General features: G+C 50.6%; 1 protein-coding gene across 4 annotated transcripts in view; it reads right to left on the minus strand.

Annotated features, from left to right (window-relative positions):
• The window catches only part of Tns1 (tensin 1), a 179,872-nt gene that overhangs the window by 147,175 nt on the left and 17,333 nt on the right, over window positions 1-15,364 (minus strand). For all 4 annotated transcript variants that reach the window (XM_090354796.1, XM_090354795.1, XM_090354792.1 and 1 more), the window contains exon 3: window positions 9,992-10,029. In XM_090354796.1, the coding sequence (XP_090210922.1) occupies window positions 9,992-10,029 (38 nt within the window). The remainder of the gene's footprint in view (window positions 1-9,991; window positions 10,030-15,364) is intronic.

The following is a 15,364-nucleotide window of genomic DNA, read 5'->3' on the forward strand; positions in this document are numbered from 1 at the left end:
CCAGCCTGCAAGCTGTGCTCCTGGGGCAGCTATTTTGCCTCAATGCACTCCTCTGAGAGGTGCACTGAGGTGTTGCCAGCTTGCCACACAAGCTGTATGCCTGCCTAGTCAAAGGATTCACTCAGTGAGATGAATGGCAAGAAGCTACCTTGCACAGGACACTTAGTAATTAGGGGCTGCAAACTCAGCTGCTCCAGGGAAACACTTGGAAAAAGTAAAGAAAAGGCACCTTCATGGAACTGGTCAGTGAAATGAACAAACCTTCAACTAACCCAAGTCCAAAAGGGCAGACTACTCAAACTCCCAGGTTCCAGGGCTCACTACTGTAATCCTAGCCACTCAGGAGAATTAGATCTGAGGATTGTGATTTGAATCCAGCCTGGACAGACAAATTGGTGAGACTTACCTCCAATCACCAAGCAAAAAGCCAGAAATGAAAGTGTAGCTACAGTGGTAGAGTGCCAGCTTTGAGCAAAAAAAGCCAGGCAAGAATGAGAGACCTTGAGTTCAAGCCCCAATATCAAACAAAAGAAAGAAAGAGAGAGAAGCAAGGAAGGAAGGAAGGAAGGAAGGAAGGAAGGAAGGAAGGAAGGAAGGAAGGAAGGTAGGTCAGGCAGACTCAAACTATCAGGAACAGAAATGACAGAGACGCTTACATAAATTAAAAGAACTATAAGGAATGCTATGAAAAATGCACATCAAAACAATTTTTAAATAAAATGAACAGATTTCCTAGAAGGACACAACTACCAAAACTGATCCAAGAAGAAACAGAAATGCTAAATAAACCTATAACCAATGAAGAAATTGAATGTGCAATACAAAGTCTAACCACAAAGAAAAGCCCAGGCCCAGATGTCTTCACAGGTAGATTCTACCAAATGGCTGAGGAAGATTCACAAATCAGCTGATCACAAATTCTTCCTAAAAGTCAAAGAGAAGGCAGCTGATAGGCTGTAGTAGGAGGATAACTTGAGCACAGAAGTTACGGGCAAGTCTGAGCACCATGGAAATGCAGCTATGATACTAATATGCCCCTAAAGCCAGATGCTGAGGCAGAAGCCAGGCAATGGTTCCCTGATGCAAAAATTTCCAGAGTAGGCAAACAGGAGAACTGGCAAGGAGGCTAGTGGGCACTTAGGGTAGGGATAGAGGACAGGAAAGATGAGGCGATCACAACTACAATGCATGGGGTTGCTTTGTAGAGTGCTAAGAACGGCTACAATTGATTATGACCATGGTAATCCAACTCAGTGGATGATTAAAAAACAACAATAATCTGAATTACACACAGCAAATGGAGGAATTATACAGTATGTGGATTCTAGGTCAAGAACATTGTCACTCAAAAAACAACAACAAAGGCCAGGGAGACCTTCAAGTCCTGAAAGGGCTGTGTCATGTTCAGTGCCATCACCAGGATAGATCTCCAGGGGTATTCAAATATGGTTGTAAAAGACACTCAGGTAGGCAGTTTTACTGTAATAAATGTTTGGAAGATCAAGTTAATATAAATGCATTTAACAACATAGTTGGAAGAGTTAGGGTAGTTGGGTGCACTATCAAGATAACTAGATAGATAACTAGCACAATCATGACTCTAGAGCATTTTGGGCTTAGGGTTGTAGCTCAAGGGCTGGGGGTGTGGCCTACAGGGTGGGGCATGGCCTACATAATGTGGGAGTGGCCCTGTAGGGTAGGGGTGGGGCTGTGTTAAGTCAAAGGGGGTGTGGCTCTGGTGGAGACATTGTGTTCAAACCACCAGACAGACAACAGAGAAAGAGCACATTTCCAGTCCCCCAAAATGTTTCCTTCTACCCACCCTGTAGCCCCTCTCTTCATTACCCAGTTCCCAGTACATAGTGACTAATCTGTTCTTTGTCACTGGGATTTTGTCTTTTCACAAAAATGGATCGCATGGCATGGCTTCTCTCACTCCCCGAGTTTCTGAGCCTCCTCCACATAGCTCTGTGTTAGAATAGTCCGTTCCTTTTTATGGCAAGGAGTAGCATACTGTACTGCTAGATCACAGCTTGTTTACCCATTAACCTGGCATGAAATATTTGGGTTCTCTCCAGTTTGGGAATCTTGTAAATGTAACTGCCATGAATATTTGTGTACAAATCATTTTGAAGGCATGTTTTTAATCTCTTTGGTAAATATCTTGGAGTGGAGTTGCTGGAGCATATATCCAGTGTCTACTGAACTTCAGAAGAAAATGGCCCTAGCGGGGTATGGTGGTACATGCTTGTAATCCCAGCACTTGAGCGGCTGAAATGGGAGGATCAAGAGTTTAAGCGTACCCTGGGGTACATAGTGAGACCCTGTTGAGAGAGAGAGAGAAGGAGGAGGAGGAGGAGGAGGAGGAGGAGGAGGAGGAGGAGGAGGAGGAGGAGGAGGAGGAGGAAGAGGAGGAAGAAGAGGAGGAAGAAGAGGAAGAAGAAGAAGAGGAAGAAGAAGAAGAGGAAGAAAAAGAGGGAATTCTCTTTCCTGATGAAGACAGGAGAAGACTGAAATAAAACTGTATTATAACTTTGGGGAGAATAAGGGGTTTAGTAGCCCAGGCTGACCCCCAAACTCTTGATGCTCCTGTCTCAGCCTCCCATGTGCTTGGATTAGAGGCATGCTCCACCACGCCTGGATTAGTATTAGTAACTCTTGGAGCACTGAGCTTTGAGGTGGGCCCTGCAGCGGAGTTATCATTTCCACTGCTCACTAAAAACCTTACACAACAGGTCCTCCTATAATCATTGTATTATACAAATGAGGAAGCCAGGGCTCACAGAGGTTCAGTAATTTGCCCAAGAGCACACAAGCTGAAATTCAATTCAGTTGCCTTTTCTCCACAACTAAAGAGTTTAAACAGTCCCCAAGGCTGTGATACTGGAATATATCACACAGCCTAGGGATACTGGAACCAAGAGCTTCCACCTGCCCAGCTAACCCTAGTAGCCAGAGAGCCCACGCCTCCAACCCAACTATGAAGCAAGCTGCAGGTGTGTTTATGAGAGACTAGCAGGAAAGGTGGTATGCAACACGGCTCAAAGGTGGGGGTTCATTATGGGATTTCCTTTCCTTTCATGCTTGAAGGATGAGCTGTCAGCTCTTTTGATATAGGGGAGGAAGCCCAGTCACTCAGAGAAACCTCCTCCCTCCACATACAAAAAGGCATCATCAGGTCAGGCCTGGCAGGAGGAAAGAATGGAGTGAGGGAAGCCAGGGGAACACACACACACACACACACACACACACACACACACACACACACACACACACGGACCACAAACCATAATCTCAACTCTGCATCACCTTTGCTACTTTCTCATAAAAACTACAAACCTCCCAAAGGGAAGTACTAAGTACCAAGCACCTAGTACCAAGTGCCTGGAGGTTGTGGCATCACCAGGCAGGAGATGGAGGGAGACTCAGGAAATCCCTGGGCAACAGCCACAGAGAGAACTAATGCTGGTCACCGTGCAATGGCACCTGCTGCAGTGGAAGTGGGAGGCACATCCTCAGGCAAGAACGGGGGATAGATAAGGACTCAGTGACAGACAAGGGGAGGGACTATAGATTTCCCCATCTGCTTCCTTCAGGGGACAGGGTAAGGGCTGCAGGCTCCTCCTGCTGGCCAGGCCTATCCTGCCCACACTCCTGTCTCTCCAGCATGCTCTCACATCTTCCCTCCTTACCTGCTTCTACCCACCCATCTGAGGACGTGGAGATGCCATTCACGCCGCTGGCTGCCCTCATTGGACTCCAAGGTTAGATCTGTAAAATGGGGCTGCTGTGAGCCCCACTGTCCCCCTCCCCCAACTCAGAAGACGGAAAGGAGCATCTATGTGCTGTGGGATCTGCATACAGCTGAGGAAATGTCCACAGCTCATTCCCAGCATGTCCCCAGCACAGAACAAACCCCAAAGCTGTCAGCAGTGGTGTGAATAAACTGTGATTTATTCACATCGAGGAATACCACACAGCACTAGAAACAAAAGGACACACTGCAATCCGCAAAACTATAGATGAGCAAGGCATACAGGATGAGTGAAAGAAGTAAGGTGCAAAAGCAAACTCGATGAAGGATTTGGGTTTTTATGAAATTCACAGGCAAGAACATAATCACTGGCCAGGTGCTGGTGGCTCACATCTGCAATTCACAGGGAGCTGAGATCTAAGGAACCAGGGTTCAAAGCCAGCTTTGATGGAAAACTCCATGAGACCCTTATCTCCCACTAACCACCAAAAAGCTACAAGTGGAGCTGTGGTGAACACCAACCTTAAGCAAAAAAGCCAAAGGCCAGGTGCCTGTGGCTCATATCTATAATCCTAGCTACTCAGGAGGCTGAGGTCTGAGGATCCCAGTTTGATGCCAGCCAGGGCGGGAAAGTCTGTGAAACTCTTATCTCCGATTAACAACACCAGAAAACCAGAAGTGAAACTGTGGCTCAAAGTAGTAAGATGCTGGCCAGGAGTTTGGCCTAGTGGTCAAGTGCTGCCTAGTATGTACTAAGACCTGGATTCGATTCCTTGATACCACATACACAGAAAAAAGCCAGATGTGGTGCTGTGGCTCAGGTGGTAGAGCTCTAGCCTTGAGAAAGCCCAAGAACAGTGCTCAGGCCCTAAACCCAAGCCCAGGACTGACTAAAAAATAAAATAAAAAAGTGAAAAGAAAAGTAGTAAGATGCTAGCCTTGAGTGAAAAAGCTCAGGACCAGTGCCCAGGCACTGAGTTCAAGACCCATAGATGGTGGGGGAGAGGGGGGCACCCTGGGGTTGAAGCCAAGGGATCACTCTTAGGCCCTGCATATTTCTAGCACTTGATTCCATTCCTATCTATGCACAAATTTATCAAGCCTTATATCAGAATTTTGTGTGGCTAAAGGTATGCAGGTTGGACCCCAATCAGGAAAATGAGAAGGACTGGAATTATGTGGGGATCCTCCATGCCCAAGGAAAAAGGTGAATTCACAAATGGTTTTGCTTCTGTTTCTTTCTTATTCTTATCTACCCTCAATCTCTCCCTAAAAAGAAACTATTTCTTAACATTCTTGGTGAGGTTTTGTTTTGATTTTTCTTTCATTTGCTTTGTTTTTGAAGATAATGTGGGTAGAAGGCAGGCATTCTACCTCTCAAGCCACACCCAATCCTTTCGATAAGGTCTTAGAGTTTTTGCCAGGGCTTGTCTCTAGCCTTCATCTTCCGATCACCCCCTCCCCAGCAGCTGGGATTACATGAGTAGCCCCTAACACATAAAATCTTAACTTTTTTTTTTAATGGTACTATCTTTTGAACTCTGCCTTGTCCTTTCTACATAGGCATTCTATGACCTGAGCCATACCCTTGGATCTTTTTCTTAGGGTTTTTGTTTGTTTGTTTTTGCTAGAGTCTTACATTTTTGCACAAGGCTAGCCTAGACCATGATCTTCCTGTCTAAAGCCTCTGAGTAGCTGGGGTGACAAGAATCAACTATTCATGAACTTTATTCCCCCCCCCCCCCCAGACTAGCCTCTAATTGCAATCCTTCTGGATCTCTGCCTCCAATTAGCAGAGTTTACTGTGAGCAGTGCAGGTTCAAGTGGCAAAGAGCTGGACACAGAGTCCAAGGCTCCTTTTCAGTCCTCATCTATTGCTCTGAGAAAAGAGAAAGGTGCCTACCGTGTGCCAGCAGGCACTCGACCTCTCCACCTCAGCTGCCAGAGCTCAGGGCCAGGGGGACAGAGCACAAACCCAACATCTGATTCCTCCATTTCTCTGCTGGGCCTCCAGGTAGTCAGCTCAACTTGTCCTTTCTCTGGAGCTTCCAGCATGGCCCCATGGGCTCATGTCCCCTGGGTACCTGCCCTGGCTCAGGGCCTTCCATGTGGCACAGGAGTGAGTCACATGCCAGTATGTTTTCCAGAATCAGGACTCAAGGACAACTCTGCCTGGCTCACTCTTGAGTCACTGATGGCCAGGCTCCAGTGCCACATGGCAAGGACACACAGGTCACTCTGGAAAAGAGACTTTCCACCACCAGCTAGCCCCAATGTGCTGCCACAGAAAAGAACCAGAGGGCTGTGTCCCTGAACCCCTCCTTACAACCAGCCCTATTAAGCACCCCCAAAGTCCACAGGTATGAAATCATAAATGACGCTGTTGCTATTTGCCACTAAATTTGTTTTTTTTTTTTTAATCTTAAGTGGTTGTGCAAAGGGATTTCAATTCAACAAGCCAGATTACAAGGTCAGTGCATCTGGGTCCATGTCCCACAGGGTGCTTCCTTTGCACTATATGGCTGGGTGCTCAGACCTCAGAATCAAGATGCAGTTCGTGCTGTAGGAACATTCCAGAAGGAGCTACATTTGGATATTTGGAACCACGTACTCATTAGCAGGTGGCCAGAGTGCCATGAACTAATTAGAGATGATCAATGTGAGCTGGAAGCCCCCGGGTGTGGAAGGAAAGCTGGGGAAAGACCAGGCAAAGCGGGGTTCTGGAACCTTCTTCCCATGAGGATCCTCACACACTCCATCTCAGTAAATGAAACCACGTGCCATGTGCTCTGGCCACAGCTTGGGAGTCATCCCTGAGCCGGGTTTGTCTCTCTCACACCCAGCATCCTACCCGCCAGGATCTGGATCTACTTCAGAAAGCACTCCACACCCAGCCCTTCTTCCTGTGGGCATTACAGGCTAAGCCACCAGCTGGTCTTGTAGACATTGCCAGCAGCCTCTAGGCCCCTGACCTCACTCCTGGACTAGTGAATGCTCAAGGCCAGAGTGGACCTTCACTCTGAGAAGGTCAGATCAAGTCTCTCATAATCAGAACTCCCTGGACACTCACCTAGTTGTAAAACCTTCTTTCAAGCACCACAAACTCAGCTCACCTCAGGACCTTTGCATATCCCTCACATCCCACATAACTCTGCCTCCAAGAAGTTCTGCTGGGGGTACCCTACCCAAATCTTCTCATCTGTCTTTATCTCTTTAGAACAGTATCCAGCACCTGGAAACAGTGCATCACTAGTGTGAGAATCTGAGCACCCACGGAGTGACTGTGGAGTCGATCTGGTTATGAAATACTGAGCACAGAGCCCTGCTGTGTGCTCTGGGGCTCCCACTGCCCTTCCCAGCAGGAGGAAAAAAGCAGAGCAGTGCTAAGAGCTGTGGTTTCTCAGAAAGACCTGCCAACTGGGTGGGGCCCACCCCGCCAGTGGGTCCTGTTTCGTATAAAAAGGCCCATCTGTAGGGCCGCTGCCCTACCAGGCCCCTCTGGTCCTAGCTGGCCTCCTTAGCCAGGAAGAGCAGGACAGTGGCAGCCAGAGCCCCCAGCATGCATGAAAATTGACAAGCAGAACATACACACACACGAGCACATGCATGTGCGCACACACACACACACACACACACACACACCAGCCCAAGTTCTCCTATAACCTCCTTCTGCCGTCTTCACATACCAGTCAATGCAGAGGAAGAGCCCCCCCTCTCCCCCTCTCCCCCCTCTCCCCCTCTCCCCCTCTCTCTCTCTCTCTCTCTCCCTCCCTCCCTCTCCCCCTCCTCTCTCTCTCTCTCTCTCTCTCTCTCTCTCTCTCTCTCTCTCTCTCTCTCTCTCTCTCTCTCTCTCTCTCTCGTATAATTACTGGAGCTAGAACTCAGGGTCTGGGTGCTGGCATTTCCTTTTTTTCTCTCAAGGTTAGCATTCTACCACTTGAACCATACCTCCACTTCCAGCTTTTTTTGTTCTTTTGCCAACTTTAGGGCTTGAAGCCTGGGCTCTGGCTCTGTCCCTAAGCCTTTCTATACTCAAGACAAGAGCTCTACCACTTATACCACAGCACCACTTCTAGTTTTTTTCGGAGTAGTTTGTTGGAGGTGAGAATCTCACTGAAGAATCTCACAGGTTTGGAACTGTGACCCTCAGTTCACAGCCTCCTGAGTAGCTAGCATTAGAGGTGTGGCCACCAGTCACTCCCAGCTTTGTGCTGGGTATTTGGAGGTAAGAGTCTCACAGACTTTTCTGCCCAGGCAGGCTTCCTCAGCTCTCACCCTCTGGAGCAGTGAGGATTATAGGGGTGAGCCATCCATGCTGGGCTTGAAGAAGCCAATCCCTGCCTCATCTTTGTGGGCCTCTCCGGGCTACCTGTCTTCCCTACTCAGATCCTTTGTGGCCAGTGGTCAGTGGCCAGCAAGGTCATCCATTATTCTCTTCACTATTCCCTGCTTCTAGCAAGAGACAGGGCTACATTTGCCAGCAGGCAGTGGGCACAGACAAGTGAGGGCTGAGAACCTGTGGGAAGTCACTCCACTTTTTGCTGCCTCCATGTCCCCATCTGTAAGTCCCCATCTGGGCCTATGCTTGAAGCTCTAGTGGGATTCTAAGCATAACATCTTCTGACTCCTGTGTGACTCTGTTGTCTAAGACCTAAAGCACAGCACAAGTCTCCACAGCAATGATGACACCTGGCTGCAAGAAGTGGAAGGGAGAGAGAGAAGAGATGAGCAAGAACTCTAGAAGGTTCTGGGGTTAAGGCTGGACAATGCTGCTCTAGATGAACAGAACAAGGACAGTGATGGAGAGGGAAGCCGGACAATAAAGCTGAGGGAGCCTGAAGAACAGGTAGCAATGGGCAGAAAAGTCGCCCCACAGATACATGCCACAGGCCCTTTGCATGATAAGTGAGCCCACAGTCTGGAATTTAAAGAAGGGAGATGCAATTCCCCACAGCAAGGAGTATTCAAAGTTCATGCAAGATCTCCCAGCCCTGATGGCCCCATCCTCAGTCCCTTCTCTGAAGGAATCCAAGGCCTCAGATCTACTACCATTCTCATCCTGCACCATTTTGAGCACCTACAGTGCCTTAGTGCAGATCAGACTGCGAGACATCCCATCAATCCTCAGACCAGCTTCCAGCACTCTTCTTGGTCACCTCCCTGAGGATGAAGCAGCCCTACAGAGGCACCTGGACTGTCCAAAGCCACCCAGCTCAGAAGAAGCGGAACAGAGGGCCGGGAGTTTGGCCTAGTGGTTAAAGTGCTTGCCTAGCATGCATGAAGACCTGGGTTCGATTCCTTGGTACCACATACATAGAAAAAAGCCAGAAGAGGTGCTGAGGCTCAAGTGGTGGAGCTCTAGCCTTGAGGAAAGTCCAAGGACAGTGCTCAGGCCCCGAGCTCAAGCCCAGGACTGGCAGATGCCTCCAACGCACACCCCCTCGCTCAGTGCTCCCTTCTGAAGAGCGGGTACTCCTCTCCATTCCCAGAGCTTCTGGCCTGAGCGGCTGCCATGGGCAGCAAAAGAGATGAAAGGGCAGGGGTGGACAAGGTGTGGACGCTGGTAGAGGAGGGCAGTCACTTGACAGGGCAGTTTTCTTTGCACACTACTCCATATCACCCCTCTGTCCTGGCCAGATGCCTAGGCAACCAGGGCCCTTCAGAAACCCTGAGGGGAGCCCATGTTCTCTGGCCTCCTAGTCCCTCTCCCGCCAAGACCAACCAGGAGCCACGGTTGAGGAAACTGAGGGCCAAGATGCCACCTGGCTAGTAAAGACGGGAGGGACAGTGGCAGTGGCTTAGCCGGTTCCGAGATCCCCCGTGCTCCCGACTTCTCCCGACCCTTGGGGTCCTGCCACCAGAGACACCCCGTTTACCCAGCCTGGCTCCAAGGAGCCAAACCCAGCTCTCTGCGGGCCCCCGCGGTGGGGGGACTGCCACACGTCGCCCCTGGTCCTCAGACGGGGACACCTCGGAAAGCCTGGGTGCCGTCCTCCAGGAGCTGCCCGCGCGCCCCCGCCGCGCCCCGTGCGCCCCCGCCGCGCCCCGCGCGCCCCTGTGCCCCGGGGCCTGCGCCTTCACCTTGACCCGCGCGCCCCGCGCTTTGCATAAACAAAGAGAGGGGGGAGGGACGTCCCGGCCCCGCCCCGCCCCACCGATGCCCCCCACTCCGGCCCGGGACACCCCCTCCTCCCCCGAGTCCTCCCAGGGGCCGCCTGAGCCCGCGCCGTCCCTTACCTTGGCCTGGCATTTCCGATGACAGGAGAAGCTGCAGACTGCCAGCGGGAGAGACAGAAAAGAAAGTTTTAGCCGCGAGGTATGAAATGGAAACTGCTCCGCTCTCCTCCCGCCCCGCCCAGGGTCGGAGCTGGGGTGGGGGGGGCGGGGCTGGGGGCTGAGACCCTCCCCGCGGGAGGGGCGGGGCGGGCAGAGGCCTGGCAGGCCGGGGAACCCCCCCCCCCCACACACACACACCCAGCACCGCCAGGGCAGAAGTGGACCCAGGCCCCATGCCAACCTCGCCAAGGAGTACAGGGCCTCTCCCCTTACAGCAGGCTCAAGGCCCGTGTGCATGCTGACATGCATGCATGCACACACACACACACTCACCCAGGGTCTCCCAGCCACGTCCACGCAGAGATCCCAGGCGCTAAGGAGACCCTCTGACTCACACACTACTTAATGGGAGACCCTGTGTGCAGCCTGACATCCATCCCGGGGACTTGAACGTGTTTGCCGACAGTCCCTCTCTCTCTCTCTCTCTCTCTCTCTCTCTCTCTCTCTCTCTCTCTCTCTCTCTCTCTCTCTCTCTCTCTCACACACACACACACACACACACACACACACACACACACACACTGCCAGACACCAGCATCAAATTTCCTATCAGGTTCCCAAAGCCTGGAATGTCCCCAGCCCAGCCTGGCTGCCCCAGGGCCCAGCACTTGCAGAGATTTGACGTCCCTGGGGTGGGGCAGTGGATTCTCCAGAGCAGGCTTTGGGCCCACAGGACCCAGGGGCCTCAGGACCTGCAGAGGCCAGAGGGGCTGGCACTGGCTAGACTACACGGGGAGGACAGGAAAGACCCAGAGCCCAGGGTCACAACCAGCTGCCCTTTCTATTTTACCTTGGCCTCGGCCCTAGCTTGAGACCTTCTCAAACTTAGTCCTGGCCCAGCACAGACCTGGGACTCAGCCAGTGCCACTCAAGGTTTTCCTGACCCCAGCTCAGCCCAGAAACGGTCTCCCCCTTGCCACACAGCACACACCTCCCTCCGCCACTCATCTGGCCTTGCTGCCTCTGTCCCATCGCATCCCAGGAGGTACCTCCACCTTCCAGAAGGTTCTCCCTCAGAAGTCACCCCTACCCCCACCCCCTCTTCTTTAAGGCTAGAGAATTCAGGAAGCCTCCGGCCTGAGTCCAGACCAGCCTCACTGGACCACATCTCCGGGTTAAGAAACTTCTCCTTCTCCATCCTATTTTCCATCTTAGGGGCTTCTTCAAGGGTGTCTGTGTGTGTGTGTGTGTGTGTGTGTGTGTGTGTGTGTGTGTGTGTGTACATGTATGCTTGCATATGTATGTGTGCAGTACCTGGCATACAGTAGTCTTAATAAACATTTGCTGAACAGAACCTGACTACAGATCCCCCATGAACTTACGTAGTACACCTATCACCCAGTCCACTCTCAACTTTTCCCTGAGCTCTAGCCCCTTCCAACATCTCCTGTTCAACCAAGAAAGCATCTCCAGAGTCTCCCTTGGGCTTCCCCACCACAGTCTAGACATGAGGGACACAAGGAGGCCAGTAGCGCATCTGCCTCCAGCCAACTTCACATTTCTCACAGTTCCCAGAATACAACCCGCATTTCCTTCCCACGGGGACCTTGTGCCTTTTGCTCCAGCAGTCGAGAGCCCTCTGGGATGGCTCTGGGAGTGGACACTTCTCCACAGTCCATTCAAAACCATCCTCTCAACAAAGGTCTTTCCTGAACCCCCCAAAGCAGGGCAAGTCCAGAACCCCGGGGAGTGCTCCTCTGCCTCATCCAAAGTCTGAAGCCATGGGGACTAACTTCCACTTAACTCAGCTCCCACTCCAGACTCAGGAGCGCGAGGTCCATCTGGCCCACGCGTCTCACTCATACCATAGCTGTGCAGCCAGGACTGTATGAGCCCTAGGGCACAGCATCTTTGTAGGAACTGGACCACTGTATCCTCTGGGCAGGTCAGCCCATGACCCAGGTCCTGCCAGCGCACCGTCTCTGGGAAAACTGGGGAGAAAGTGCCTCTTCTCTAGGCAGATCCAGCCTGGTGTCACCTGCATGGTTTCATCAGCAAAGTGCAGGCTGGTGCCACATCCCTTGGGTGGGTGCCTTTGGCCATGTGTAGCACACAGTGCCCCATCCAGGGTAGCCTTGCCTCTTGCACAGCAGGCACACACTGGGTGAAAGCTTTGGGGAAAATCATGAGGCAGTCACACTCAGGACCCTGAGAGGCCCCTGCAACACTCTCCCAGCTCACCCTGGAAGACAAAAGCTGGGGGGGGGGGAGTGGTCTCCAGCAGGTCAGGCATGACAGGCACCTGCCCCAACCCCAAGGGGACTTCTTCCAGGGTCCTCTTCAGAAAGCCTCCTCTACACTCGTCATTACATACCCACCTACTCCATGGGGTCCTTAGAGTTCCTATGCTCTCACTTGTGTCCCTCCCACTGTTGTTTGAAGCTTAGGAAGGCAGGGTTCCTGGCCTCTTCTCAGGCCAAGGAAATAAGCAGTACAGTCTAGAAAGGGAGTCTGTGGAGCCAGCCTTGTAGATGGATTCTTCTCCTGGCCTTCACATCCTCTCTGTCTCCTCCCTCATTGACAGGGCCAAGCCTAGCCTAGATCATTAAGGGCTCAAAGGCTTGGTCACCAGAGCAATGCTCTACCGGAAGTGAGAACAGTTGTAATGAGTGGGGCTGGAGATGGTTAATATTAACTGCCAACTTGATTGGATGGAGAGGCATCTAGGAGATTAGCAACTTGAGGACGTTTCTAGAGAGCATTAACGTCCCCCAAAATAGGTAATACCATCCCATAGCACCCCATAAGCTGAGGGCCCAGATAGAATGAAAGGGGAAAAAAGAAAACTCTGAATACAGGTCTCTCTCTCTCTCTCTCTCTCTCTCTCTCTCTCTCTCTCTCTCTCTCTCTCTTTCTCTCTCTCTCCCTCCCTCCCTCCCCCCCTCCCTACCTCCCTCCCCCCCTACTCCTAGCCACCATGAGGTAAGTGCACTCCCAAATCCTCTCTACCATGATGGAATATAATCTTTGAAACCAGGAACTAAATTAAATCCTTCTTTCCTGAAGTTATTCTGCTCACGTATTTTGTCCCGGGATGAAAGTCTGAGGAACACAAGACTCATGGGAGAAGTGGTGCTGTGGCTCAAGTGGTAGAGCACAAGAGTCTTGAGTGAAAGAAGCTCAGGGACAGTACCCAGGCCCAGAGTTCAAGCCGCAGGACCAGCAAAAAAAAAAAAAAAAAAAAAAAAGCGGGGGGAGCAGGAATTAGGCTTAGTGGTAGAAGGCTTGCCTAGCATTCAGGAAGACCCCGGTATGATTCCCAGACACCATGCATAGTAAAAGCTGGAAGTGGTACTGTGGCTCAAGTGGTAGAGCTCTAGCCTTGAGAAAGCCCAAGGAGAATGCTTAGGCCCAGAGTTCAAGGCTCAGATTGGAGGAGGAAAAGGAAGAGGAGGAGGAGAAAAAGTGGAGGAGGAGGAGAAGAAGAAGGGGAGGAGGAGAAAGAGGAATAATGGGAGGAAGTTAGGTCATTGGAGGATACCTTTGAAGGGAATGTTGGGGTCTTGGCTCTTCCTTTTTCCCCCTTTGCTTCCTGGCTGCCATGAGAGGAACAGGTCACATACACTCACCATATGGAGCCATGTGGCCCAGGCAAAAAAACTGGTCAGGGCCAGACATGACGATACACACTGAGCATTTGGGAGGCTAAGGCAGAGGATTTTAGGTTCTAGGCTTACCTAGGTGCACAGCAGTATCTTGTCTCAAAGGTAAAGAGGGAAGACTATACCAAAACAAGTTTGCCTTTCTTTGAGTTGATTCATCTCAGGTATTTTTGTTACTGTGATGGAAATCTGACTAACACATGACTCAACTTCAAAGAAGCTCTGAATCAGAAGCAGTCAGCCAAGTCACTTTATAGTCCTGACCTTCAGAAATTACATGTAGCAGCAATTCTTCATTTAATTTAAACTGTTAAAGCCAGGTATGATGATTTACTCCTGCAATCTCAGCTACTGGGAAGCAGAGATTGGGAGGACCAAAGTTCAAAGCCAGTCCAGTCAAAAACCCCATCTCAACACAAAAGCCAGAAGCAGTGCTGTGTCTATAGAATCCCACCTATACAGGAGACCCTATCTGAAAAATAAGTAAAGTAAAATACACCTGGGAGGAGGAGGAGGAGGTATCAAGTGATAGAGCCACTGTGAAGCAAGCTCAGTAATTCCAAATAAATAGAAAAATAAATAAACTGCTAGCCAGATGCTAGTGTTTTCTACTTATATTCCTCATGACTCAGGAACCTGAGATCTCAGAATTGCAGTTCAAAGCTAGCCTAAGCAGGAAAACCCATGAGACTTATCTGTGTTAACCAGAAAAAAGTTGAAAGTATAGCTGTGACTCAGTGGTAGATCACCAACCCTGAGTGATCAAGCTCAATGAACAGCACCCAGGAACTGAGTTAACACACACACACACACACACACACACACACACACACACACACATACACACTCTTAATAAACTTCTAAGTCAGTGGGGTCATTTGTTACACAGTAGTAGATAATAAATACAGAAGCCAGAGCACAGGTTCCTATGGAAGTAAGAGGCCAACTATTGGCTTGGCTTGGGAGCCAAGACCAGAGGCTATGATCAGGGGTCACCTCACTCCATCTACCGCACATTCCTCTCTATAGCTCCTTCTCCCTTCACTCTGACACTGGACCTGGAACCCAGAGGAAAACATATTTATAACTTACCCAGCCCCAGGTATTTTGTTACAGATGCCACATTAAAAAAAAAAAAAGAAGGAAGGGAAAGGGCTGGTAGTGTGGCTCAAGTAGTAAAGCACCTGACTAGCAAACACAAGGCTTTGAGTTCAAATGTCAATACTAGAAAACAAAACAAAACAAAAAGACGCTAGAATTAAAAAAGGGAGAATGCCCAGGTCTAGCCCTGAAAACATCCCAGAGGCTGTTGAGGACCAGCTGGTCTGAGGTTGGCAGGAATGTAGGCCCCCTGTCTATGAGTACCATCTCTTGCCTGCTGTGGGCCCTGGGGCTATAGAGCAGATTCTGGTTGGCCCAGACTCCTGCCTCCTCCTGGCCTTCTTCAGCTGCCTGGGGACTCCTTGAACATAGGGCCCAGGGATAGCCACAACTGCCAGACAGTCTCCCATCTCCTACAAAGGCCTTGCGGGCATAAACATGTCCATTGCACTCTTCTCAGCAAGTACCATGTCAAATACAGCCCCTACCCCAGCTCATGCAGATCAGGAGCCTCGGGTCTGCTGTGGGTGCCAGCTGGTCACCGTGACCTCAGAGGCACCAGAGCCCCCAA

Source organism: Megascapheus bottae, chromosome 21 (assembly GCF_031878675.1).
Source record: "Megascapheus bottae isolate mThoBot1 chromosome 21, mThoBot2.hap1, whole genome shotgun sequence".
Taxonomy (NCBI): domain Eukaryota; kingdom Metazoa; phylum Chordata; class Mammalia; order Rodentia; family Geomyidae; genus Megascapheus; species Megascapheus bottae.